At 50.3% G+C, this 25,129-nt stretch overlaps 1 protein-coding gene across 5 annotated transcripts in view; it reads right to left on the minus strand.

The window, feature by feature from the left end:
* SLC25A25 (solute carrier family 25 member 25) overlaps positions 1-25,129 on the minus strand; it is a 38,941-nt gene that overhangs the window by 2,647 nt on the left and 11,165 nt on the right. The window contains exons 1-9 of one of the 5 annotated variants that reach the window (XM_008054180.2): positions 16,693-17,276; positions 4,990-5,116; positions 4,817-4,904; positions 4,089-4,124; positions 3,749-3,860; positions 2,241-2,399; positions 635-787; positions 280-387; positions 22-189 (exon numbers count right to left, since the gene is read on the minus strand). In XM_008054180.2, the coding sequence (XP_008052371.1) occupies positions 22-189; positions 280-387; positions 635-787; positions 2,241-2,399; positions 3,749-3,860; positions 4,089-4,124; positions 4,817-4,904; positions 4,990-5,116; positions 16,693-16,911 (1,170 nt within the window). In that variant the 5' untranslated portion in view covers positions 16,912-17,276. Of the gene's footprint in view, positions 1-21; positions 190-279; positions 388-634; positions 788-2,240; positions 2,400-3,748; positions 3,861-4,088; positions 4,125-4,816; positions 4,905-4,989; positions 5,117-7,645; positions 7,866-16,692; positions 17,277-25,129 lie in introns of those variants that run through there. The other 4 variants (XM_021710490.1, XM_021710489.1, XM_008054181.2 and 1 more) reach the window with 4 other exon arrangements.

Genomic DNA, 25,129 nt, shown 5'->3' on the forward strand with positions numbered 1-25,129 from the left:
GTCTGTCCTCTGGGGCCTCACCTCATAGACGGCCAGGTCGATGCCAGCGTAGGGGATGATCCCCAGCATGTTGGGGACGTAGCCTTTGTAGAAGGCAGCCACCCCCTCTTTGGCCAGGATCCTCCTGGCGCAGTCCAGCATGCCCGAGTACTGGCCCGTCTTCCGCAGGGCCATGCGCGTCTTCAGGACCTGCCCGGCAGGAAGGGTGAGCACAGCCTGAGCCTCCCCTCGTGCCCGCCCATGCCTGCCCATGCCTGCCAGGACAGGGTGGCCCCTCACCTCCATCGGGTAGATGCTGCTCTGGGCGATGGCCCCTGCCAAGGACCCTGCCACCAGCCTCTCGTGAATGCGCAGAGTCTCCTGGTCACTCCCAACAAGGCGCTTGATCTAGAACCGGGAGCCAATGAACGCACGAACATGGCCAGAGACCAAAGCACCTGCTCCTGCCCACCCTTCCTCAGGGAGCCAGGCCATTTTCGCCAAGACCGGAGTACCCGGCACAGAGTGGGCCTGGCATCAGGTCAGGCCTTCTGCCTCACCCTGCTGTTCCCTGGGTACCACAGCTGGCTCCAGGTCCAGAAGCCCAGCCAGCAGCTGCTGCCAGGTCATTCTCCCCGGGGAGCCAGGTCCTCACCTGCTCATACGCCATGAATTTGATGGCCGACTCAGGGGCTATCTTGAGGACGTTGATGCCATTGCCCCGCCAGAGGGACTTGGCGCCCCCCTCTCGAATCATCTGAGTGAAGCCCCCAACAATGCACATGTTGTTGCTGCGCGAGGCATGGACCTGAGGGGGGAAAGAAAGCTGGTCAGGCACAGCCCAGCCAGGCCACAGGGCTGCCATCCAGCCCAGAGCCTCTTCTCCTGGCCAACAGATCATGGCTGGCAGGGAGGCTTTTCCTTCTTGGTGCTCTGAAGACTAATGACACTATGAGACTCAAACATGGCTCAGTCACGTTCCATGAGATTTTTCTTTTTGAGACAGAGTGTCACTCAGTCACCCAGGCTGGACTGCAGTGGCGCGACCCCAGGTCACTACAGCCTTGACTTCCTGGACTCTGAGCCTCCCACTTCAGCCCCCCGAGGAGCTGGGACTACAGGCTAATTTTTAAATCTGTGTAGAGTCAAGGTCTTGCCGTGTTGCCTGGAATAGTCTTGAATGCCTGGGCTCAAGCAATTCTCCCACCTTGGCCCCCCACAAAGTGCTGGGATGACAAGCGTGAGCCCCATACTGGGCCCTGGGTTTTGCTCAGCATGTGCTGAGGCAACATCATGCTAAACATCTCCATAGGACTACTTTTTGAAATTAAAAAAGAATCGGACTCAAACATATTCAAAAACATAATTATAAAATGCGCCTCCAATGAGTAAATCACAACCAATGCTGGCTCCTGCTGCTCCCAGCCCTGCTGGGTTACTTCAAAGCACATTCCAGGCATTGTGGCATTTCACCCAAGGATTGCTTTTAATGCCTACTGCATTCCTGAGAATTGTTAGAAAAACAGGATAAGACAATTGTTGGAGCCCCTTATTTTCATGGAGGAAGGAGGTTCCGGTCACTTGCCCAAGGCCACACAGCCAGGAGGGAGGAAGCTGGGTGGCGCCATGGGCAGAGTCCAAGCCCAAGTCAAAGCTCTCAGCACCACACAGAGAGGCCCAACAGGGCATGGGGGAAGGGAAAGGAGGCTGCCTCTTCAGTGCTGGGTCCCTAGAACAAAAAGTGCTAGACGCAAGCAAGGGGACAGGGGTGGCCTGTCACTGTTCAGACAGATATCAAAGTCCACCAGAGTGTCGTCGTGTGGGTCGGTTTCACAATTCGGTCTGACATCAGCCCAGCTTATCTCTGCCCTGTGAACGTGGATTTGCGTCTGGCCAAGGTAATACTACTGCTTCCCACTGGCATCGGCTCAGGTGAGGATCTGCTGGCTCCACCCCCTACCCCTCCATGGGCACCCCACACAAGATGTACTTAAGGCAATCAGTTCCTGCCTCACCCAGTCTCACTGGTTTCACCTGTCCCCATGAGGCCCTGTAATGTGATGCCTGGCTTAAGAGCCTCAGATAAAATTAGATCCACTGTGCATAATAGGTCACTAGAGTGGATCTGAGAAGTAATTTCCATCTAATTTATTGAGTTAGAAAAGCTTGGGCCTGAAGCAGGGCCCAGTCAAGAGAGGCGGACCCGTCTGCCAGTGACCCCGAGGCAACACCAGTGGCCTGGGGCCTCCGATCCTGCATACCTGCATGAGCACCTTGAGTCGGTCCAGGGGTGCTGTGCAGGTTCTGGAGACGGCCCCTGCCCCACCTCCGGCCACCAGGTGTCTCCACCACATCCCCGTCTGCCTCTCCTCCACTGTGAACTCATCGGGGACAGTGAGGTTTTCACCCACATCAAAGATCTATGAGGAAGACCAGCAGAGACAAGCCTTATTCAGGAGGAAGCCCACTGGGACCCTTCCCCTTGAGCGTGCGGGCAGCAGAGCTCTCCCCCACCTCAGCCCCGGAGAAGCGAGCACACAGCACCTCAGCTGAGCACAGCTGAAGGGGCCAGTTACAAAACCACCGCAGCCCTTTCCAATGCTGCCAGAACAGCTTAAAAGGCCTCCATCGGATCCCTGGGCTGGCCTCACCAAAGGATCAGGTCGGGTAAAAGCCTCCTGAAACCTGCTGTGTAACCAGACCACGCTGGCAGAACATTATGCAAGGCCTCAGCACACATGAGGGCTTGTCACCTGCGTAATGCCCTCTCTCCAGGTAGCATCCAGGTTTCTCTGACCCAGAGTTGTAGGCCAGAGACTTTGCCAGCTGTTCCCAGGAGCTGGGCCACTTAATATCACCCAAGCACTGGCTTGGCAGCACAGAAGGAACATCTCTAGCCTCCCCTCACCCCTGGAGCCATCAGTCCAAGGGGGATAAGGCTGCACATCAGGAGGGGCTCACAGGCAGGGAGGGTCACACAGAGCTGTATTTCCTTCGTTTTTTTTGGAGGCGGGGTTGTCCAGGCTGGAGTGTGGTGGCATGACTACACAACTCACTGCAGCCTCTGATTCCTGGGCTCAGGCAATCTTCCCACCTTGGTCTCCTGAGTGGCTGGGACTACAGGCACATGCCACCACACCTGGCTTCTTGATTTTCTGAAACAGGGTCTTGCTATGTTGCCCATGCTGGTTTTGAACTCTTGGGCTCAAACAATCCTCCTGCCTCAGCCTCCCAAAGTGCTGGGATTACAGGTGTAAGCCACCATGCCTGACCTATGAACTATGTTTCTGAACATGAAACCACAATGGACAGGAAATAAAAGGCAGCAAGTATGCGGCTGTGGGGACGTCATCTTTTGCCATAGAGAGAAATGACAAACAATAGGGTAATGGGGGGGGGATGGACACTTAGTAGACCTACCTATGTGCTCTCTGGGGAGTAGCTTCTTCCCCTCCACCCTGACCCCCAGGGAGGAAGGACATACCAGTTTTGGGAGAACAGGAAGTGTTGGGGGAAGGGATATTTGAAATGGCTCATCAAGAACAGTAGTACGTGGGGACAGAGGGGAGTCCTGGTAGAGGGGACCTTGTATATGGGAACAAAGGGAGACTGTGGATGGCTCTACTGGACTGGCAGGAGGGGACAGTCCTGCCCCATGCCAGGATGAGGATGACTGACTGGTGTGTTGGGTCATGGGGCCCCTGTGAGCAGGTGGCAGAGAAAGCGGATGACAGAGCAGATGCACTCAGGCCTGGGAGTGCAGGCTCACCGTGGAATGCTTCCAGTAAAGGATGATCTCAGGGATGTTCTCCACGGGATGCAGGAGGTGATAGTCTCTCCACTCGTTCCAGTCGATGGTCATTGTGCCGTTCTTATCCATGCTGCGAGACAGAATGAGGTCGTCCGCGTGTGAACATACCCATCTGTCACCTGCATATCCCACCTCCAGGCCAGCCCAGGGCAGGTGGTGTGGCCACTGTGACAAAGGGCAGGGTGGCTCCACACCCCGAAGTGCACAAAAACGGGAATCCAATGGCCCACGAGAACCCCATTCCGATCGGGCAAAGAAGTCAAAGAGGGAGGCAGGCATGGGCGACATGGATACTTACTAGGTGACAGGGCCCCAGAAGTGGCCCATTCGTATTCTGACAGACAGACAAAGGAGAATGCAGAAGAGAGAGGAGAAACAACACAGGTAAGTGCTGGAAGCAGGTTAGTGAAGCAAGCACACACCTAAAGACGCTGGAGTACAGTGCAGCACAAGGACGGGGTCCCCCCAGCGATGGGCCCAGGGAGCGGGTGATAGAGGCTGCTGTTCCTGAGGATCAGCCAGCGTTCGAACCGCAAGACTGTGGGAAGGCTCGACTAGGATGGAAAGCAGATTCTGGGACATCTTGGTAACTGGCCCTCACCAGGGAGCTATCTTTGGGGTGGCACGTCTCACTGCAGCGTTAACAGCAAGTTACTAGGGTGGGAGAAATCCACCCCAGATCCAGGCCGTGTGCGAACCTCTCCCCTCCCTAACAGGGAGGGGTGTGCCCTGCTGGCCTTTCACCTACTTGAGGCCCACTCCCCCCCCCACCGGTCTTTTCCCTTCATGGGTCGCTGGTAGATGGGCATACTTCCAGGTGATCTGTGATTCTTCAAATACGGGGCGGCCTGCAGGCCTGGGGCGAGGCCAGTCTCTGGGAAGGGTTACTTATTCATCCTTTCCAAGCACAAGAAGGCCAAGTTCAGAGCAACCGGGTCAATATGGTGAGTGGCACCACAGGGTGAGTCCAAGGGCCTTTCTTTCATCACTTGCTCGAACGAACGCAGACGCTGGCTAAGCACTCACCTCTTGAGAATCTTTTCTGCCTGCTGTTCAGATATCTTTACTCCCAGGTCCCGCAAGGACTGCATGATCTCCTGGGCATCAATGCGTCCTGAAACAACAAAGGCCTGAGCAGGAGCGACGCAGGTGAAGGGGGCGCAAGGCCGGCCAGTGGCGGCTCTGTGGGCAGCGCTTACCGTCATTCTTCTTGTCCAAACTCTTGAACACCAGCCTCAGTTTCTTCTCATGATCTTGGAGATAATGGACGAATTCTTCAAAGTCCAGCTGCCCATCGAGGTCCTTATCTCCAGCTTGTACAATTTTCTGGAAAACAAACGCAAGGTTTTGTGTTTTAGCTCCTCATCTGTCATGGGGCCCCCTCCCCCAGGAAACAACTGCACTAATCCATGAACACGGGTGACCCAATGACCCAAGATGCTTGTCTACTCCCAAGCTACCACAGCAATTTAGTCACATGCCAGAATTGCCACTTAGATCAAGTGCTGGCCAGGACTCAAACAAGGACCTATCTTGCTTCCTTCACAAGCCGAGAGGGAAAAGGAGCCCCCAGGAGGGGCCCTCCAGACAGAGGCCAACAGAGCGGGTTGGCGCTTTGTCAGGCTCAAGACTAGCTTGTTGTGCAGCAGGGTCAGCTGCCTGGGTCCCCTGCCGCACCGTCCCTGGTGCCAGGCCTCACCCTTACATGCTCCCTACTGAGTCGCGGGATGGCCTCAGCACCCAGACTTCATCAGGAACGCTGGGGCTTGCTCTTTTCTCCCTAACAGTGGCATAAGCCCAAGAACACTTCGGTGGCCAGGGTGAAAATATGGGGCAGAGCTGGTCTTAACCAATGCCTGCTTGGCAGAAACACTGCCAGAGAGCACTCTGGAGGCTGGAGATGGTAGGAGCCAAGAGCATGTGCTCAATGGCACTGCCAGTCCCCGGGCCCAGGGAAGCAGGGATGCAGCCAACCCAGCTCTCTCAGTCACTCACTGCAAACCACGTGAGTAACTGAAGAGGCTCTGAGATCCTGTTTCTCGGCCATGCAGTTCCAGGACCCTCAGCATCCTGAGGAGGTGGACCTTGCTCGGCAGCTATAGCTGGTTCTAGATGCTCAGCAAGCAAGACTTCCACAAAAGAACAGACTTTCTCAGCACTCAGCAGGGGCTGCAGGCCGAGCTAAATGCTTCCTCCTAGTGATCCACTCACCCTCTCAAACAGCTCCAGGCAGTAGATACTGTCATTTCCCCCACTTTACAGAGAGGCAAACAGGACTTCAGAGAGGCTAAGTCTTTCACAAGGTCACACAGCAAGGGAAGTGGTGGGCGGGATGCAAACCCAGCCTGTTGGACTCTTGGGCCACCTCCCTGTAGATCCTGCTGCCACCTAACCCTAACCTGCAGAATGTGGGGATGAACATGAGTCATTCCAACTCAGCAACACCCGAATCTAGAACCCCAAATTAGAATTAGAATCTCCCAAGGAAATGGTTACTTATGGTTTCCCTGTGTCCCCGATTCTCCTGGTGAGAGATCCATTCACTATCACCAAATATGCATGGGTTCCAATGTCTTTTGAACCAGTTGGGGTTCAGAAATGGACTAGTGGTCAGCTCACACTCTCGAAAGAGCACAATTGTGGCCTCTCTTTTTTTTTTGAGTTGGAGTCTCACTCCGTTGCCCAGGCTGGAGTGCAGTGGCACCCTCACGGCCACCCCACTGTCGACCTGTTGGGCCCTGGCGATCCTTCCGCTCAGCCTTCCAAGATGATCTCTTTTAGACAACACCCAGAACCACTTGCTGGCTTCCTGTGATTCCTCAGCCACCAACCGTGCTGAGGAGGGAGGCCTGGACAGATACCTTCATCAGCCATCTGAGGTTATGTCTAACTTCTTGTGGGCATTTGTGCTCTCGGCCAAGAGGGACACAAACTACCTACAGGGTGACCACTCCAGACTTCTGACAGCAGTAGAAAGAGTTGACATTTAGAAAGAACTTTAAGCACAGAGCTCTGGTGCCCGGTCACCTATACCAAGGTGAGACATGTGCCTTACTGGAGTGGTTGCTATGACAGACAACCCGAGAATGTGCTCCCTGCAGCTGGTTTCAAAGTGTTCTCAAAGTGCCTGCTTCTATCTCAAAAGGGCTGGGCCTCCTTTCTGTCCCCTTCCCTGGACATGCAAATCCCCAAGTGCACCTGGTCTGACCTTCCCTGGCAGCCAGTGTGGAACATGATTAACGAAGGAGTAGAGGGGGGCACATGACTCCCCCACCTCGGTGGCTCAGTTTCCCCATCTTTAAGGTGGGCACAGTCCCTGCTGAGTCCCTGCTCCACAGGGAGGTTTGATCTAGAAGGTGGGGGCTCCTCTCACCTCCTCACCCAGGGCACAGCTCCACCAGCTCACAGGTGCACGGTCAGCTCTACTCTGGAGCAACCAACCTCTAGGCTTCCAAAGAGGAGTCTCTGCCTCTGTTCTCCCCACCCCCAAGTTCGGAGAAAAACCCCCCGCAGAAGCTGGACTGCCCCCAGGTCTGTTCCTGGCCCTGCACTTCTCAGGAACAACCCCCACATCCCCAAGCAAAAGGAAGTTCCTTTCTTAGAGTCCATCTTCCACAAGTGCCTTCGCTAAATTCCAGCCTTCCTTGGAAGTCATGTGAAAACTAGTCATTCCTGTGACGTACACCTTCTGCCGACCACAGCCACACGACAACCGGGGAAAGAGCTCCCGCATTTCAGACATTCTTTTCTCTCGGCAGAGGGGAACATGCGCACTCTAAGGCGGCCGCTCAGCCATTCACTCAACAAACGCGGGTCAAACGCATGTCCCTCCCAAGACGCGGCCACCACACAGACCTGCTTCCACTGGCGGTAGGTGGAGAACTCCTGGGAGGGAATGAAGACGCTGAGCTTAAAAATGGACTTCAGCTCGGCGGGAAGACCCTTGGACTCGAAGTACTGGAACTCTGTCTGGGCCTCCCCGATAAGCGGCACGTACAGGCACAGGCAGAGCATGCTGGCGGGCTGCCGGGCGCCGTCGGGAGCAGGTTCCCCAAATGATGCCGGCCTGCGGAGACTCGCACGAGATATGCCGGCCTCCGCTGTCACTGGCTGCCTACACCCCGCCCTCCCACTTCATGGGAAGGCCCCGCCCACCGCAAGTCGGGCCAGCAGCCAGTGGGCACGGCTCCTGGAGGAGGAGGCGGGTCAGGTTGCTCAAGCGAGCGGCGCAAAGATCAGGGCTGACGTCACCCTTCCTCCCAGTAGTCCACTCCCGGAGTCGCCGGCCTCGGTGCGGGGCCCAAGCCAACCTTCACCCCGGCCGCCAACCTCTTCAAAGGAACACGCGGCCACAGCCTGTTTTCACACAAGGTCCCCAAACGCGTCACACTATACAGGGATTTTCTCCCCTTGGTAAATCATTCCCAACCAAAGAATCAGTGGATGGAGGAGACTGAGTCACTGTCCCTGAAACAGGCCCGCTTTAGCCATGAGCTTAAGAGGTGAGGGGTGGCTGGGAGCCAAGTGTCCAGCCGTCCTGGAGAGCCGGCCCACCATGGGCCCATTCATCCCTGGCTACGGGGCCTTCCAGGCACAACTCTGGCTGGCTCCTGCTCCGGAAAACCCCTAAGCCCTCCACAGCCCACAGGTACCAGCACATCGAAGCCTTTTTCAGGCCACTCCTACCTCCACATCACCTGCAGGCTTAACCTGGGGGTCCCTGACATGATGAGCATGCTGAGGGGCGGAAGAGGACACAGTAGAGACTAAAGGTCAATGTGGGGTCGGCCAAGGTCTCCCATGAGACCAGAATCTTCCAGCCCACATGTACTTGGAACACTTGAAAGCTCAGTCCAGTCGTAGCTTTCTGGCCTAGAACTTTGCTGCTCAATATGGAAGCTTTTAAAATTTAATTTAGGCAGGGCTTGGTGGCTCAGCCTATGAATCCCAGCACTTTGGGAGGCTGAGGTGAGTGGATTGCCTTAGCCCACAGGTTCGAGACCAGCCTGGGCAACTTGGCGAGACCTCATTTCTACAATAAAATAAAAAATAGCCAGCGTGGTAGTGTGTGTCTGCAGTCCCAGCTACTCGGAAGGCTGAGGCAGAAGGACCGCTAGAGCTCTGCAGGTTGACACTGGGGTGGTTGTGAGTGTGCGTGCCACTGCACTCCAGCCTGGGTGAAGGAGTGAGACTCCAAATTAAAAAAAATTTTTTTTAATTAAGCCTGGGTGCAGTGGCTCATGCCTATAATTCTAGCACTTTGGGAGGCCGAGGTGAGTGGATTGCCTGAGCCCACGGGTTCGAGACCAGCCTGGCCAACTTGGTGAGACATCATCTCTATAATAAATCAAAAAATAGACTCCAGTCTGGGCGACAGGGTGAGACTCTAACTCAAAAAAAAAAAGATGAAATGAAATTACACACCCAGTTCCTCATAATACCCACATGTCATCACTGGGCATTTCCAATATCACAGAAACTTCTACTGGGCAACATAACACTACAATGACCCTTTTAGGGGAGGATGACAGAAAATCTGAGGTCTCTAAAAGAACTGACCATTCCTTGAGGATGACCCTCTCTGGGCCAGCCTGTTTTCTCCACCTAATGCCCTCCCCACGGATTCGTGCTGCGGAGGAAGAGACCGCGTCACCAAGATGAGAATGGGCTCAGCCTCACCCATGTTCCTTCTACAGCGTGAGCTTCCTAATATAGACTAAGCTGTCTCACTACCGGGTGGATAAAAATGGATGGTTAGAATTGGGGGATCAACCAAAAATAAAGGACTTTTGAATTCACTAAAAGTAGCTTTTTGATAACTCTTTTTTTTTTTTTTCCCCATTAGCGTCTCCCTCTATCACCCAGGCTGGAGTACAGTTGTACACTCACGGCCACTGCAGCCTCAACCTGGATTCAGGCAATGCTTCCACCTTAACCTTTCAAGTAGCTGGAAATGCGGGCCCACAACATCACACCCAGCTAATTTTATGATTTATTGTGGAGACAAGGTCTCACAATGTTCCCAGGCTGGTCTGGAACCCAAGCTCAGGCAATCCTCTCTCGCCTCTGCCTCCCAAAGTGATGGGATTACAGACGTGAGCCACCGGGCACACCCAGGGTTTTGTGTTAAGTCTTAAAGAGGATATTATGTTGATTCTTATGTACAACATTAAGAAACATTTTTAAAGGAAGTACATATAGAAACCTAGAATAATCTTAGTTTAACATAGTCTTTTTGCCTCAGCAGAGCCATTTTTGCTTAGACTGCCCCTGACACTCTTTGAATCTAGCACAGTTTGGACATAGAAAGATAAATCCCAATAGGCAGATTTTAGAAAGAGTTCCGACATTCTACTGGAGGCCAAGCTGGCAGCCTACCACCTCCCCCTTGGCAAATCTCCATCAGATGCAAGACAAGCACAGCCCAACACCCCAGCCTCTCAATTCATGGTTTGAAATTATAATCTCTAGGAAGCTTTTCAGGTTTCTTGTCAAGGCAGGAGATTAAAGATCACCCATTAGCTGGCCAAAGCCATGGAAATGATAGTAAGACCACCTTTTGTCAAGGAGTTTGTGGATTGCAAACATCTGACAAGTCTCTTGCAGGAAAACCCCCTCCTCTTGTCTCCCACCATGGCAGCAATCATGTGACTAACCCACCATCTGCCTACCACCCATCACCAGATATCAGTACCTGAGCTTACTTGCCCCTGCCTGATGATGTGGAGCAGACCACCACCCAATCACCTTAATGTTCTTTCCCCCATCAAAGGGAAAGGTTAAAAGGACTCAACCATGAACAGTCATTTTGTCGTTGCCTTGCTAAGCTATGGTGTGGGCCACCTGCTCTTTAAACTATAGCCAGACCATGTTTTCTTAAGCTTTGGGCCCCTCCCCTCCCTTGGGGAGGTAAGTCTCTCTCTCTCTCCAATTTACTTTCTAAATACACTATATTTTCTAATCTGACTTCTGTGCAATTCTTTGCATCTTTCATGCGGCATCGGACTGCACACCAGTTACTCCACACCCCCAGTGGGCCTGACCTAACATTCTGGAGGTTCCACTAGGAGTGTGCCCTAACATTTTTGGAGGTTCCACCGAGATGTGCCCTAACACATTCTAACAAGTGATAGGACATTTTGGCTCTTATAAGAGAAACTGATCATAAGTCTGTAAAAACAGGCCTTGGAATACCCTGGGGCAGATCTGATGGGGCAGCCGGCAGATTCCTGCTCAGCCTCCATTAAACGCTAACACTGGGCTGTGCCTTAAACTGCCTTGGAGCTATTTTCACACACATCTTATCTCAGCTATCGGGGTCCCTGACCTTCAGACCCCTTCTCCAGGAACTGACCTCTTGCCCTGATCTTAGAAGGTGCTTTGTACGACTGAATCAGCTCAGCCAGCTCTAAGACCCTAGAAATACACTCATGACCACTCCTGACGAAGGCCTGTTTTTCAGAGCATTTGCAGACAGAGTCATCAGGCATTTGATCCAGCTGAACAAGATAATGTATTATTGTTTTTTTATTTTGAAATAGTTTAATGCTTATAAATAAAAGAGCTGGCAGGGCGTGGTAGTTCACAACCAGCCTGGGCAATATGGCAAGACCTCATCTCTACAATAAATCAAAAAAATTAGCTGGGTGAAGTAGCGCGTGACTATAGTTCCAGCTATTTGTAAGGCTGAAGTGGAAGGATCACCTAAGCCCAGCTGGTCGAGGCTGCAGTGGCTGTGAGCAGGTCACTGCAGCCTGGGTGACAGAGTGAGACTCGGACTAAAAAAAAAAAAAGAAGGTTGAATCTTAACACCTGGCCTTTCTTATTCACATTTGCTTCTGAAACTAAGTTACACAATCTGTGGAAGTGCCTCATTTTAGTGATGACTACATTTACTCTAATATAAAATAGCAATTTTTTTGGCTGAATAAATAAGTTGGTCAATTAAAGATCATTTCATAATAAGGTATAGTTTTCAAATAATTTCGGTCAACATGACTGTACCACTGAGTTTTAGAATGCACTTCAAAACAAACCTGAGGTTTGAAAACAATACCAAATAAAAGGGAAACCTACATTATATATTATAAGGAGAAATTATTAAAGATTGTCAAATAAGAAAAAACTGTTTCCTAGGAAAAAACCAGAATCTTTTTTATTGAATAAAGCTCTATACAAACAAACAGTATCAAGGGATCAGAAAATATTCTGGAATATTCTGTATGGTGCTTGTTAAGACGTTATTTTACAATGGAAACATAAACTCTATTCCGACATTAATTTTTTTTTTTTTTGAGTTGGAGTCTCACTCCTTTGCCCAGGCTGGGGTGCAGTGGCATGCACATTCACGGCCATCCCAACGTTGACCTACCGGGCTCTGGCGATCTTTCCACCTCAGCCTTTCAAGAAGCCAGGACTACAGATGTGTGCTACCATGCCCGGCTATTTTTTATTTTATTGTAGAGATGAAGTCTTGCCAAGTTGCCTGGGCTGGTCTTGAACCTGAGGGCTCAGGCAATCCACTCTCCTCAGCTTCCCAAAGTGCTGGGATTACAGGCTGAGCCACAGAGCCTGGCCCAACATTAGTTTTAAAAAGGGTTTTAATCCACTTTTATTTTGCCGCTGTGATTGAGTCCCACAGGATGCCTTCATTGGAGAAACTGAAATCGGTGCTTGCTTGCTTATTTATTTATGTTAGGTCTCACTCTGTTACCCAGGCTGGAGTACAGCGGCATGGTCACAGCTCACTGCAGCTTCGACTTCCTGGGCTCAGGCAATCCTTCTGCCTCAGCCTCTCAAGTAGCTGGGACTACAGGCACACACCACCATGCTCAGCTAATTTTTCTTATGTTTTGTAGAGACAGTGTCTCTCTGTGTTGCCCAGGCTGGTCTCAAACTCCTGGACTCAAGTGATCCTCTCACCTTGGTCTCCCAAAGTGCTGAGATTACAAGCATGAGCTGCACCTGTCCAGGTGTTTGCTTATTTATTTAAACCATCCCATTGACTCTCAACTCCTGGACTCAAGTGATCCTCCCGCCTTGGCCTCCCAAAATGCTGAGATTACAAGCATGAGTTGCACCTGGCCAGGTGTTTGTTTGTTTATTTAAACCATCTTATTGACTCTCATGAGTAACTCAGAACCCCATTTTCACACAGTGAAGTTCTTTCCAGATGAACCAATGTCTAGGTGCCTAGTCTAGGGCAGTTGTACTGTTCCTGGAATTGCAGACTGTGGGGGCCCAGAGGGCCTTTGGAATCACCCCTTAATCTCTGATTTGAACAAGCAGAACAGAGAGATGACTTACTTGCCCAAGTCCCAAAGTGCTGGTGGCATGGCTGAGCCTCACACACAGGGCTGAGCTCTTGTTACAATATCCACTTAAAACATCACCCAAAACTGATATCACAAAAAGGTTTTAGAATTCAGTTCCCAAAGAATATTGGTAAGCCAGCTACTGGGAACCACAGTCGGTGATACCTGTGCTGGAAGGCGGCAGGTGTGTGGGAAAGCTGGAACTTGATCAAGTTAGGCTTTAACTAAAAGCAACTCAGAACTGTCTCTGGTGTCGCCGTTTCTGAACACCTATGAAAAATACAATAAGAAGCCGGGCTCAGTGGCTCAGCCTGTAATCCCGCGCCTTTGGGAGGCTGAGGTGAGTAGATTGCCTGAGCCCGCGGGTTCGAGACCCGCCTGGGCAGCGAGACCTCATCTCTACAATAAATCAAAAAATCAGCCGGGCGTGGTAGCGCATGCCTGTAATTCCGGCTACTTGGAAGGCTGAGGCGGAAGGATCACCGGAGCCCAGCAGGCGAGGCTGCAGTGGCCGGGAGCAGCCACTGCACTCCAGTCTGGGCAACAGAGTGAGACTCCAACTCAAAAAAAAAAAGAAATAGAGCAGGCCTCGTGATTCATTCTGACATTTCACGCCACCTCTTGGCGCTCCAAAATCAGGGCATAATGCACTACGTTGTGTAGGTTTCTCTGTTCTTGACTTATTCTGACTTTGTGGCACAGATCTGTTTGTTTCCTCTCCTCCAAAACCCATGTCTATGACTGGTGTTGGGCAACAAAGACAGCAATAGTAGACCCCTTGGGAGCAGTGGCATCATCTTATTTCATCTGTAAAGTAGCAGTTCCTCTCCTGAGCATCTTCTCACGGCAAATCTATCAGTGTTGCCATGAGACTTTCTTGTTCTACCACTGTTACATGTCCAAAAGAAGCAGGTGCTTCCTGCAAGGACCAGAATGCCATGAGTAAGAACAGGGCAGGTATCGTGCCTTTGGGAGTGTAGCATTAGGTCAGAAAGTTTCTCCCCTTCTTCTGCAATGACTCAGACCAAGCTAGAAATATTAATGATATGGGAAGGAGCCGTGCCAGCATCCGGCTGCACAGGCCCCACCCACCCATGAGGCTCTTAACCCTCATTGGCAGCTGTGGCCGCAGCGTAGTTTGATGATCAGGTTGCCATGACAGCCCAGCCTCACCAGTTTCCAACAAAACCTGCCTACGCTTGCCAATTACACACACAATGAGCAAAACTCTCTGCTCTTCTGAGAAGACAGCCCCTCAGGATTTGAAAGCTTGAATGCCTCGGAGGGCACCGCCCTCTCCTGAGTAAGGGCCTTTCTCCAACTGCAGATCAAGTGGAAGACAGAGATAAAGGGAAAAGTGGAACAGCTCCTAGAATGAAAGCCTGCAGAAACCTGACTCTCCAGCAGACACTTGTAAGCAGAGGAAGTAAGAGCAAAACAAAGCAGTGCCTCTGGGACACTGACAGGCCTCCACACCAAGGGAACTTCTCTAAGACATTTCCAACACATTCCAAGTCTCTTCTTGAGGACTGGTCAGGCCAAGCTCAATCAGCTGGTGAACACAAACCCCAAACGCTTTCAGCGCAGTGCCCTGGTAAGGGTGGACACTCCATCCATGCCCCTACCTTTCCTTCCTGGCTTATCTGCGTCTCTGGTCTACAGTTGCCCAGATGTGCTTTCTCTCTTGCTTTAAACCACACCAGACGCTCCATCTTTCTTGGGGCTTCCCACACACATTCAGCTGACCCACCCCTCTTTTAGGGAACAGAGTGGCAAAAGGTGTGGATCTTAATTCTGCAGGCCAGAAACCAAGCTGTTCAGAACAGAAAGTCCTGCCCTGAGGCAACCCCCTGGAGGGGCGCTGGCAAAGGTGCACTATGATGCTGGAAAATGGAACAGTTAATTATTAAAGTCAAAAGTAGGTTATTTTTAAAAGGCAGCTAGCTGGCCAATCCAGGCCATAGGTATAGATGAAAAGTTCCCAGTCAGGCACAGTGGCTCGAGTTTGTAATCCCAGTACTCTGGGAGACTGAGATGGAAGGACTGCTTGAGGCCCAGAGTTCGAAACCAGCCTGAGCAACATGACGAGACCCCCATCTCTACAAAAGATACTTTAAAAATTAACCAGTCATGGCAGTACACATCCATAGTCCCAGCTTACTCAGGAGGCTGAGTCAGAAGGATCACTTGAGCCCAGGAGTTCAAGGTTTCAGTGAGCTGTGACTGTACCACTCCATTCCAGCTTGCATGACAGAGCAAGGCACTGTCTCAAAAAAAAGTTTCACACAAACTACCACCACATCATTTCCAATGTCTAAAACAATCAAAAGGTAGAGAGTGACACCCGTTCCTTGCAAATGAAACACACACATTTCAGGGATAACAGACCCTGAGACACCCCTGACACCCACAGGGAGCCTGTCACAGATGAAGGAGTCTCGGTGCCCACATGACCACAAAAGTTATTACATCAACAGTCCCTCTCTGTTAACAAAATGAACATTTACTGCTTAAGTGTAGCAATTCCATTCAACAAACATTTTTTGGGGTCTCTACAATGTGCCAGACACAGGGCACCATCTCCTTCCCTTCCCTGATCGATTTTCTTCCTGGCTAAAGAGAAAGGATTCAGAATAACCAAAGCTCAGGAGGTGAACAAGGTCACTCCTTCCACAGGCAGAAGAGATCTCAGCCACATGCAAATTTTCTTTCTAACCCTGAGAACTCAGCCCCATTAAAACCTGCTTTCTTAAGGGAAAATGAGGCAGCACTGGGCAATATCCAATATCCAAATCTTGTTACAATATCCACTTAAAACATCACCCAAAACTGATATCACAAAAAGGTTTTAGAATTCAGTTCCGGACAGATCTGGGGGTTAAATCTCAGCTCCACCTCTCTTAATGGTTTAGCCATTAAGCAAAGTATTTACCCTCTTTGCACCTCAGCTTTCTCATCTATGAAATGGGGGCATTACCACTTACCTTGGCTCTGGTGAGGACCAGGTGGGATATCAGGGTTTAGGAAGGATGAGAGGCCCCACACTCAGCGATCCACAGTGGCGGTGGTCATTCCCACAGGGGCACCAGCCTCTGCACCAGCCTCTGTGCTTTGCGACTCCAGCCTCCCCTCACACCCAGCCCAGCCCCTGCACTCTTCCTCTCAGACCCAAAGGTCAGACAATCCAATGGAGGCAAGGGGAGTGTGACCTTCAGTGCCCTCCATCCCCAAGTAATTGGGTTCTACTTCACAGTACATTCTTCTCATTGTTCAGACAAGCTAAAACACACTCAATAGTTAGTCCCTTACTTTCAATTGGCTTTCTGTGGCCAAACTGAGAAATTCTAAAGCAAGTCTATTGAACTCAACCTTCCTTCCTTCAGCAACCACCCAGGGTGACCATAATGGGTAACACCTTTCATAGTGGCCTTAGAGAGACCCTGGACTGAACTTGTGGGCTTCTTCATTGTCAGACCCCCCAAACCAAGCTGATTTTTTAAGTCCTCCCTCCCACACCCCAGTTTCTTCCTCCGGGAAAATGACTCCAGACCGGCCCCTGAACCAGGAGGTCCTGGAGGCTGCCATTACCTTAGGAAACTGCTCTGCAGGTCCGACCACCAGCAAGATGGTGGGTCTCTTTTCTGTGGCCTCAGCCCTTTCGTCCTGCTTCCCCGAAAAGCTGGCCATCTGGTCTCCCCGAGCAGGGGCTGGGGTGCTTTTGACTTCGTGATGGTCCACCCCTCGGGAGCCTTGGCACCCAGCCTCAGGGAGAAAGCCGGCCAGGAAATGCCACAGCATCTGCAACATCACGGCCTCCGGCGAAAGCCGCCGGTGGTGACGGTTCACTTTTGAGGGACGTGACCACAATGCCAAGGCTCCCTGGCTCCACGGCCACTTGGAAGCCTAGCCTGGGGAGTCCTCGGGCTGGAAGCGCTGCATGCAGGGACTGTTTCCTGCTTTTTCGAATGTGCTAGCGTTGCTGTCGTGCCCGGCCTGCGAAGGAGCTCGCTCTGAGGGAGTCTCGCCGGGCGGCTGGCACGACGCAGAGAACAGCTGGAGCTTCTTCAAGAAACACTTCTACGGGCTTTAAGAAAAAGGGAGGAAGCGACAGCCCAGCGGGCCTCTCCCGGGGGCAGAAGCAACTTCAAGCTTCCAATCATTCAGCTGTCCTCATCACCCGGCCGGGGACCCGAGCGTCCAGTCTGCATTCTCACTGCAGCAGGGCCCGGCCAATCACCTCTGCCGACACTGCCAAGCTCATTCTCCCAACCGGCCGTCCTCCAATCACAGGCAGCTGATTTCCTGCATGAGCCCGGCAACTCTGCAGGGAGGTGCAGATCCCGTTCCAGATGAGGCTCGGTTTACAGAATCCGGTTGGGCACGGTGGCTCACGCCTCGAATCCCCCAGCACCTTGGGAGGCCGAGGCGGGAGGACTGCTTGAGCCCAGGGGTTCAAGACCTGCCTGGGCACCGTAGCAGAACTTAGTCTCTACCAAAAAAAAAAAATTAGCTGGGCGTGGTGGTGTGTGCCTGTAGTCCCAGCTACACAGGGGACTGAGGCAGGAGACTCACCTGAGCTCAGGAGGTTGAGGCTGAGGTGAGCAGTGGCCAAGCCACTCCACTCCAGCCTGGGCAACAGAGTGAGACCCTGACACCCCTCCCCCCCAAAATGAATCCACTCCATGCTAGCTTGGTGGCAGGAGCAGCTTCCTACTCTCCACCTGGGCTGCTTCTGGGACAGCATTCACTGTCAAGCTCAACAGAATCAACAGTCCCTGGCAGCACATCCAGAAAACACTCCAGCAACAATTTTCCTTGCCCCAATATCTAGAGAAGGCACACCACATCACAGCCACTTCTCTTGTGTCCCTCTGTATATGATTCTACGATGAGCTGTCTGGGGGCAGAGACAAAGCCATAGACCTTTCCACCCCTAGGATAAGGCACAGTGAAATCTATGGACCAAGTTGAGTAAATGATCATAAATAAAAAGGAATTCATTTTGGTCATTTGTTTCTTGGTTTACTACCAGACAAATGCAGTGAATTACTACTATCACCTGTCACAAAGGTGACCCTTTGCTGGTGTGTCTACAACCATTATTTTAAAAATACAAGCACAAAACAAGTTTAGTGAACTGTGTTGGGGGAGTATGGGGACACAGGTACCCTCACACCCTGTTGCGACGGTGTCAATCATCTCTGAAAAGCAAGTGAGTCACAGCCACTCACATTTGAAAAACAACCGCTTTGACACAGCAGTCCCAGATTTAGGAATTTATCCTGTAGATACAGTTTCACATGTGGGAAATCATATGCAGATGCATGTGCACACATACACAAACACACAAGAATATTTTTTGTAGCTTTGTTTATAATAGCACAAGTTTGGAAATAACTTAAAGTCTTTTTTTTTGGAGACAGGATCTTGCTCTGTTGCCCCAGGCTGTAGTACAGTGGTATGTGATTATAGCTCACTGCATCCTCAAGATCCTTCCATTTCAGCCTCCTGAGTAGCTGGGACTACAGGCACATGCCACCATGACTTAATAATAATTTATAGACACACACTTTTGGGGGTAGAGATAGGGTCTTGCCATGTTGCCTTTCCTCCTCAGTTTCCCCAAGTGTTGGGGTTACAGGCAGTGCGCCACCAGACCAGGTCTGAAAACAACTCAAAGTCTTTTAATGGAGAATGGGGCCCTTTCCCCAGCTGCTGCCAAGGTGCTCCGTCCTTCTGAGGAAACTAAGGCGTGTTGGGGTGAGGCCCTCACTTCATCTGGCGATTAGCACTGTGCCTGGCAGCTCCAGCCCTGCACTTGCCGCACTATGGCCTCAGTGTCTGAGCTCGCCCGCATCTACTCAGCCCTCAGGTGACCCTCACAGAGGATAAGATCAACACCGTCATTAAAGCAGCTGGTGTGACTGTGGAACATTTCTGGACTGAGTTGTTTGCAAAGGCCCTGGCCAACATCAACATCGAAGCCTCATCTGCTCTGTGGGGGCTGGGGCCGCCCCAGGTGGGGCTCTGTGGGGGTCCTGTCCTGCCAACCCCTGCTGCCCCGCCGAGGAGAAGAAAGTAGAAGCAAAGAAGGAAGAATCTGATGACAACATGGGCTTTGGTCTCTTTGGCTAAACCTTTTATAACAGGCTCAGTAGCACCTGAACTCTGAAAAAATAAAAAAATAAAAAAACAAAGGAGAATGGGTACATATGCTATGGTGCATCCATACAATGGGACCCTAGGCAACTGTTAAAAAAATATTACTACTATGGAATATTCTGAAAATAACTTGTCGAGTGAAGAAAGAAAAAAACCAGGGGCAGAAAGAAGAGGATAGTAAGCTGCCTGCCATTCAATTCTAAGCTCTTATTTGTGAAAACTGTCTCTGGAAAGACACTAAAATTGAAGAGAGGATGTGGGGCAGGAGGGCACTTGGGAATTTGGAGGGAGAAAGGCAGATGGAGATGTGTCTTCACTAAACATTCTCTTATAGCCTGTGAAACAGAACTATGCGAATGTACGGCCCAGGCCCACATACACACACACAGCAATAAAACAATTACCTAAAAAAAAAAAAAAAAAAAAATCAGCCAGGCATGGTGGTGTGAGCCTGTAGTCCTAGCCACTCAAGAGGCTGAGGCAGGATTGTTAGAGCCCAGAAAGTCGAGGCTGTAGTGAGCCATGATTGTGCCACTGCACTTCAGCCTGAACAATAGAGTGAGATCCTGACTCAAAAAAAAAAAAAAGAAAGAAAGAAAGAAAAAGATGTGCTGCTCCTCACACCTGTAATCCCAACACTTTGTGAGGCAGGAAGATGGCTTGAGTCCAGGAGTTCCAGACCAGCCTGGGCAACATAAAGAGACCTCATCTCCATAGCAAATTTAACAATTTGCCTGGCCCAGCTACTCAGGAGGTTGAAGCAAAAGGATCATCTGAGCCCAGGAAGTCGAGGCTTCAGTGAGCTGTGATCATGCCACCAAGTGCCAGCCTGGGCGACAAAGTGAGACCCCCCCGACAAAAGACAAAATAAGTGAAAGCAAGATGGCCGACACAGGGCCCATAGGCTTGTTCTGAAAGCTGGAGGAGCCTATACCAGTCGAACCAGTCGCCCTCTTGCTGGAATTACAGAACAAACTCAGCCAGATGCAGTTTTGTGTGCTGATTCAATGGCTCTGATCTTTGGAGCCAACTCAAGCTCCAGTCCTGGTCAGCTCAACCTAGCCATGTGACTTGGTTAATTTACTTCAGCATCCTCATGTGCAAAACCACTTGGTTACTTCATAGAGTCGATTAAAAACTAGACACTAGTAGCTATTTATGATCATTATCTACAAAACGACTGACTTGTGCAACTAGGTCGTTTTTTGCTTTTTTCGAGTTGGGGTCTCACTCTGTCACCCAGGCTGGAGTGCAGTGGCACGCTTGCGGCCACTGCAGCCTTGACCTGCTGGGCTCAGGCGACCCTTCTGCCTCAGCCTTCCAAGTAGCTGGAACCACAGACGTGTGCCACACACGCCTGGCTAATTTTTTTATTTATTGTAGAGATGAGGTCTCACCAAGTTGCCCAAGTTGGTCTTGAACCTGTGGGCCCAGGCAATCCTCTCGTCCTTGCCTCCTAAAGTGCTAGGATTATAGGAGTGAGCCACCACGCCTGGCTAACTAGGTTGTTTAAAGACTAAAGACCCAGTCCAGAGCCAAAACCCCTAAGTAAATAAGAATCCTAAAGAAACATGAACCCTGTTTTCAGGCACAGAAAGTCGGGTCAAATGGAAAAGGTAGTGACGTTTTAGACTCCCAACTACAAACATAAGGGGTTTTCCATAACAGAACTGAGTTATGAATCTAGAGGCTTCCAGCCTAGATGGGAGTAACAGAAACCAACTCGCCTTCCTGTCTGTAACAACTAAAAGGCAGACAAAATATATGAGACAATGGGAGACAGGCAAGGAAGATTCCCGAGAACTTTATACAAATGAGGCAATCGCCCAGCTTCCTGCCTGGAATTTCCAGACTTTTGGTGCAGAGGGAAACCCTGAGGGGAGGGAGGGTTGAAGAGATGGAGCTGGGAGACAAAGGGGAGACAGCATGATATGGCGAGCTCCGCCAAGACACCCTCCCACCCCACCCCCACCCCCACACAGAGTCACAGCACATGGGTGAGAGGCAAGAAAGAGGGTGGAAAGAGAACCATCCAGAAGGACCACAGGGTTAGGAAGAGTTCCGGTTCCCACCAGCCAGAAAGGAAAGCCTCAGAATACAGGGAGGTTCAGGAAGAATACTCAGACAGCTTTGCCTCAATAGTAGTGCAAAACTTATCCTAGACTAAACATTGTTTTTGACCTGCCTAAAAAAGCAAGGCCTATAAGGTCAAACTGTTGCCAAAGAACATTGTTTTTTGAGTTGGGGTCTCACTGTCACCCAGGCTGGAGTGCGTGGCATGATTACAGCTCACCGCAGCCTTGACCTCCTGGGCTCAGGTGATCCTTCTGCCTCAGCTGCCTGAGTAGCTGGGACTACAGGCACATGGCACCACAAAGTCTTGCTTTGTTGCCCAGACCGGTCTCCAACTCCTGGGTTCAAGCAATCCTCACCCCTCGGCCTCCAAAGCTCTGGGATTACAGGCATGAGCCACTATACCTGGCCTCCAAATAACTTAACTGCACTACAGAATAAAGCTCAAGAATATTTATGGAATACAACAAAACCCAGGACCCAACAAGGTAAAATTCAGTAAACAATGAATGGGAATGCAAAAAAGCAGGAAAACATGAACCATAATGAGGGTAGAAACAGATCAATCAACTGACCCAGAAATAACATGTATCATGAACTTAGTATACAAGGACCTTCTACGTTATTATCATTGTATTCTATATGCTCAAGAAGCAAAAGGGAAGATCAAGTATGTCAAGTAAAGATGCTGCAGATATAAAAAGGCCTGCCTCAAACTCTAGAAGTACACTACGATGTCTAACATGAAAAATACAATGGATAATTTTTTTGTTAGTTTTGAGCCAGGTCTCACTCTGTTGCCCAGGCTGGAGTGCAGTGGTACGATCTCAACTCCCTGCAGACTTGACCTCCTGGGCTCAGGTGATCCCTCTGCCTTAGCCTTCCAAGTATCTGGAGCACCACCATGCCTGGCTAATTTTTTTGTAGACACTAAGTCTCACTATTTTGCCTAGGCTGGCCTTGAACACCTGGACTCAAGCGATCCTCCCCACTTGGCCTCCCATAGTGCTGGGACTACAGGCATGAGCCACCACCCCAAACCTACAATGGATGTGCTCTGGCCAGGCCATGTATTCATTGAGCCATGCGGCCAAGCTTTTCTGAATCTTTGGCCTCCTCCCCTATCTTGGGGAGGTGAATCTCTCTCTCTATCCTCTCTCCAATTTACTTCCTAAATGAAGCATATTTCCCAACCTAAAAAAAAAAGCAAAACAAAAAACCCCAGCAGATCACATACTATAGAGGAAAAGATTAATGAACTTGAAGACATATCAGGTTGGGTGCAGTGGCTCATATCTACAATCTCAGCACTTTTGGAGGCTAAGGCGGAAGGATTATTTGAGGCCAGAAATTTAAGGTTACAGTGAGCTATGATCGCACCACTGCATTTCAGCCTGGGTGATACTGAGACCTGTTTCCACAAAAAGGGCAACAGAGGCCGGTCTCGGTGGCTCAGCCTGTAATCCTAGCACTTTGGGAGGCCGAGGTAAGTGGATTGCTTGAGCCCACGGGTTCGAGACCCACGCGGGCAACTTGATGAGAGCTTGTCTCTACAACAAATCAAAAAGTAGCAGGGTGTGGTAATGTGCGCCTGTAGTTCCGGCTACTTGCAAGGCTGAGGTGAATCGCCAGCTCAGCAGAGCGAGGCTATGGTGGCTGGGAGTGTGTCACTGTACTCCAGTCTGGGCAACAGAGTGAGACTCCAACTCAAAAAAAAAGAGAACAAAAGAAGGGCAACAGAGCTGGGCTCGGTGACTCAGCCTGTAATCCCGCGCCTTTGGGAGGCTGAGGTGAGCGGACTGCCTGAGCCCGCGGGTTCGAGACCCACCTGGGCAACTTGGCAAGACCTCAGCTCTACAATAAATCAAAAATTGAGCCAGGCGCGGTAGCGCGCACCTGTAGTTCCAGCTACTTGGACGGCTGAGGCGGAAGGATCGCCGGAGCCCAGCAGGTCGAAGCTGCGGTGGCTGGGAGCAGCCACTGCACTCCAGTCTGGGCGACAGAGTGAGACTCCAACTCAAAAAAAAAAAAGAAGGGCAACGGAGACTTCCCAACATAAAATACAGAGCAAACCAGAGTATTGGCGAGCTGTGGGAAAACCCCAAACAGGCTAATATACCCTTAACTGGAGTCCATGAAGGAGGGGGCTATTTAGAGAAATAATGGCCAATCTTTCCCCTAAAGGTATTGAAAACTACTAATCTATAGAACCAAGATGCTCAGCAAAACTTAAGCAGAAGAAATATCCAAAAAACTAAATTTCTGAAAACCAGTGCTAGAGAGGAAATCTTAAACATAGCCAGAGAGAAAAGACCCACTACACACAGATAAGATGTCAACCCAGAATTCTATTCCCAGAAAAATACCTTCTAGAACAAAGGCAACTTAGAGACTTTTTCAGATACACAAAAGCAGAAAGAACTTACCACCAGCAGATCAGATTTGCATTACAAGAGTTGTTAAAGAAAGTCCTTCAGATACAAGGAAAATGATACAAGATAAAAATCTGAATTTAGCCCGCTCAGTGGCTCACCAGTAATCCCAGCTACACAGGAAGGTGAGGCAGAAGGATTTCTTGAGGCCAGGAACTCAAGATTACAGTGAGCTATGATCATGCTACTGCATTCCAGTCTGGGCAATAGAACAGTACCCCATCACAAAATTGTTTAAGTTAAAATAAAATTTTAAAATATCTGGATCTATACAAAATAATGAAGACTAACAGAAATAGTAACTATGTGGGTAAATTATAGGACTGAGTGCGGTGGCTCACACCTGTAATCCCAGCACTTTGGGAGTTTGAGGTGGGAGGATCACTTGAGCCCAGGAGTGCAAGACCAGTCTGGGCAACATAGTGAAACCCTATCTCTACAGAAAATTAGACAGTCTTTGTGGTGAGCCTACAGTCCCAGCTACTCGAGAGGCTAAGGTAGAAGGAATGAGTAAGCCCAGGAGGTTGAGGCTGTGGTGAGACATGATCATATCACTGTACTCCAGTCTGGGCAACAGAGTGAGACCCTGACTCAAAAAAAGAAAAGAAAAATACATAAATGATTTTTTCTTATTATTTAATATTCTAAAAATATAACTGACTATTTAAACAAAAATAAATCTATATACTGTGGGTTTATAACATAAATAAAAGTAAACAGTATAAAAACCAAAACTCAAAGGCTGGGAGAAAAGAAATAAAAGTATACCATTTAAGACTAATAAAATGCCAGTATGGTGGCTCACGCCTGTAATTCCAGCACTTTGAGAGGCGGAGTTGAGAGGATTGCCTGAACCCAGGGATTTGAGAACAGCTTGGGCAACTTGGCAAGACCTTGTGTCTACAATAAGTCAAAAAATAAGCCAGGCGTGGTGACATGCACCTGTAGTCCCAGCTACTTAGGAGGCTGAGGTGAAAGGACAGTCTGAACCCAGGAAGTCGAGGGTGTGGTGAGCTGAGTATTGCCACTGTAGCCTGGGCAACAGTATGAGACATTGACTCAAAAAAAGAGAGGGAAAAAAGGTCTCAAATCAGCAACTTCAACTCCCACCTTAAGAAATCAAAAAAGGCGGGCTGGGTGGCTCAGCCTGTAATCTCAGCACTTTGGGAGGCTGAGGTGAGAGGACTGCCTGAGCCCGCGGGTTCGAGACCCACCTGGGCAACTTGGGGAGACCTCATCTCTACAATAAAAATCAAAAAAATTAGTTGGGTGTGGTAGCGCACACCTGTAGTTCCAGCTACTTACTTGGAAGGCTGAGGCGGAAGGATCGCCAGAGCCCAGCAGGTCGAGGCTGCGGT

The sequence above is a fragment of the Carlito syrichta genome, unplaced genomic scaffold (assembly GCF_000164805.1).
Source record: "Carlito syrichta isolate Samal-C Ts95f unplaced genomic scaffold, Tarsius_syrichta-2.0.1 Scaffold289188, whole genome shotgun sequence".
NCBI classification, from domain to species: domain Eukaryota; kingdom Metazoa; phylum Chordata; class Mammalia; order Primates; family Tarsiidae; genus Carlito; species Carlito syrichta.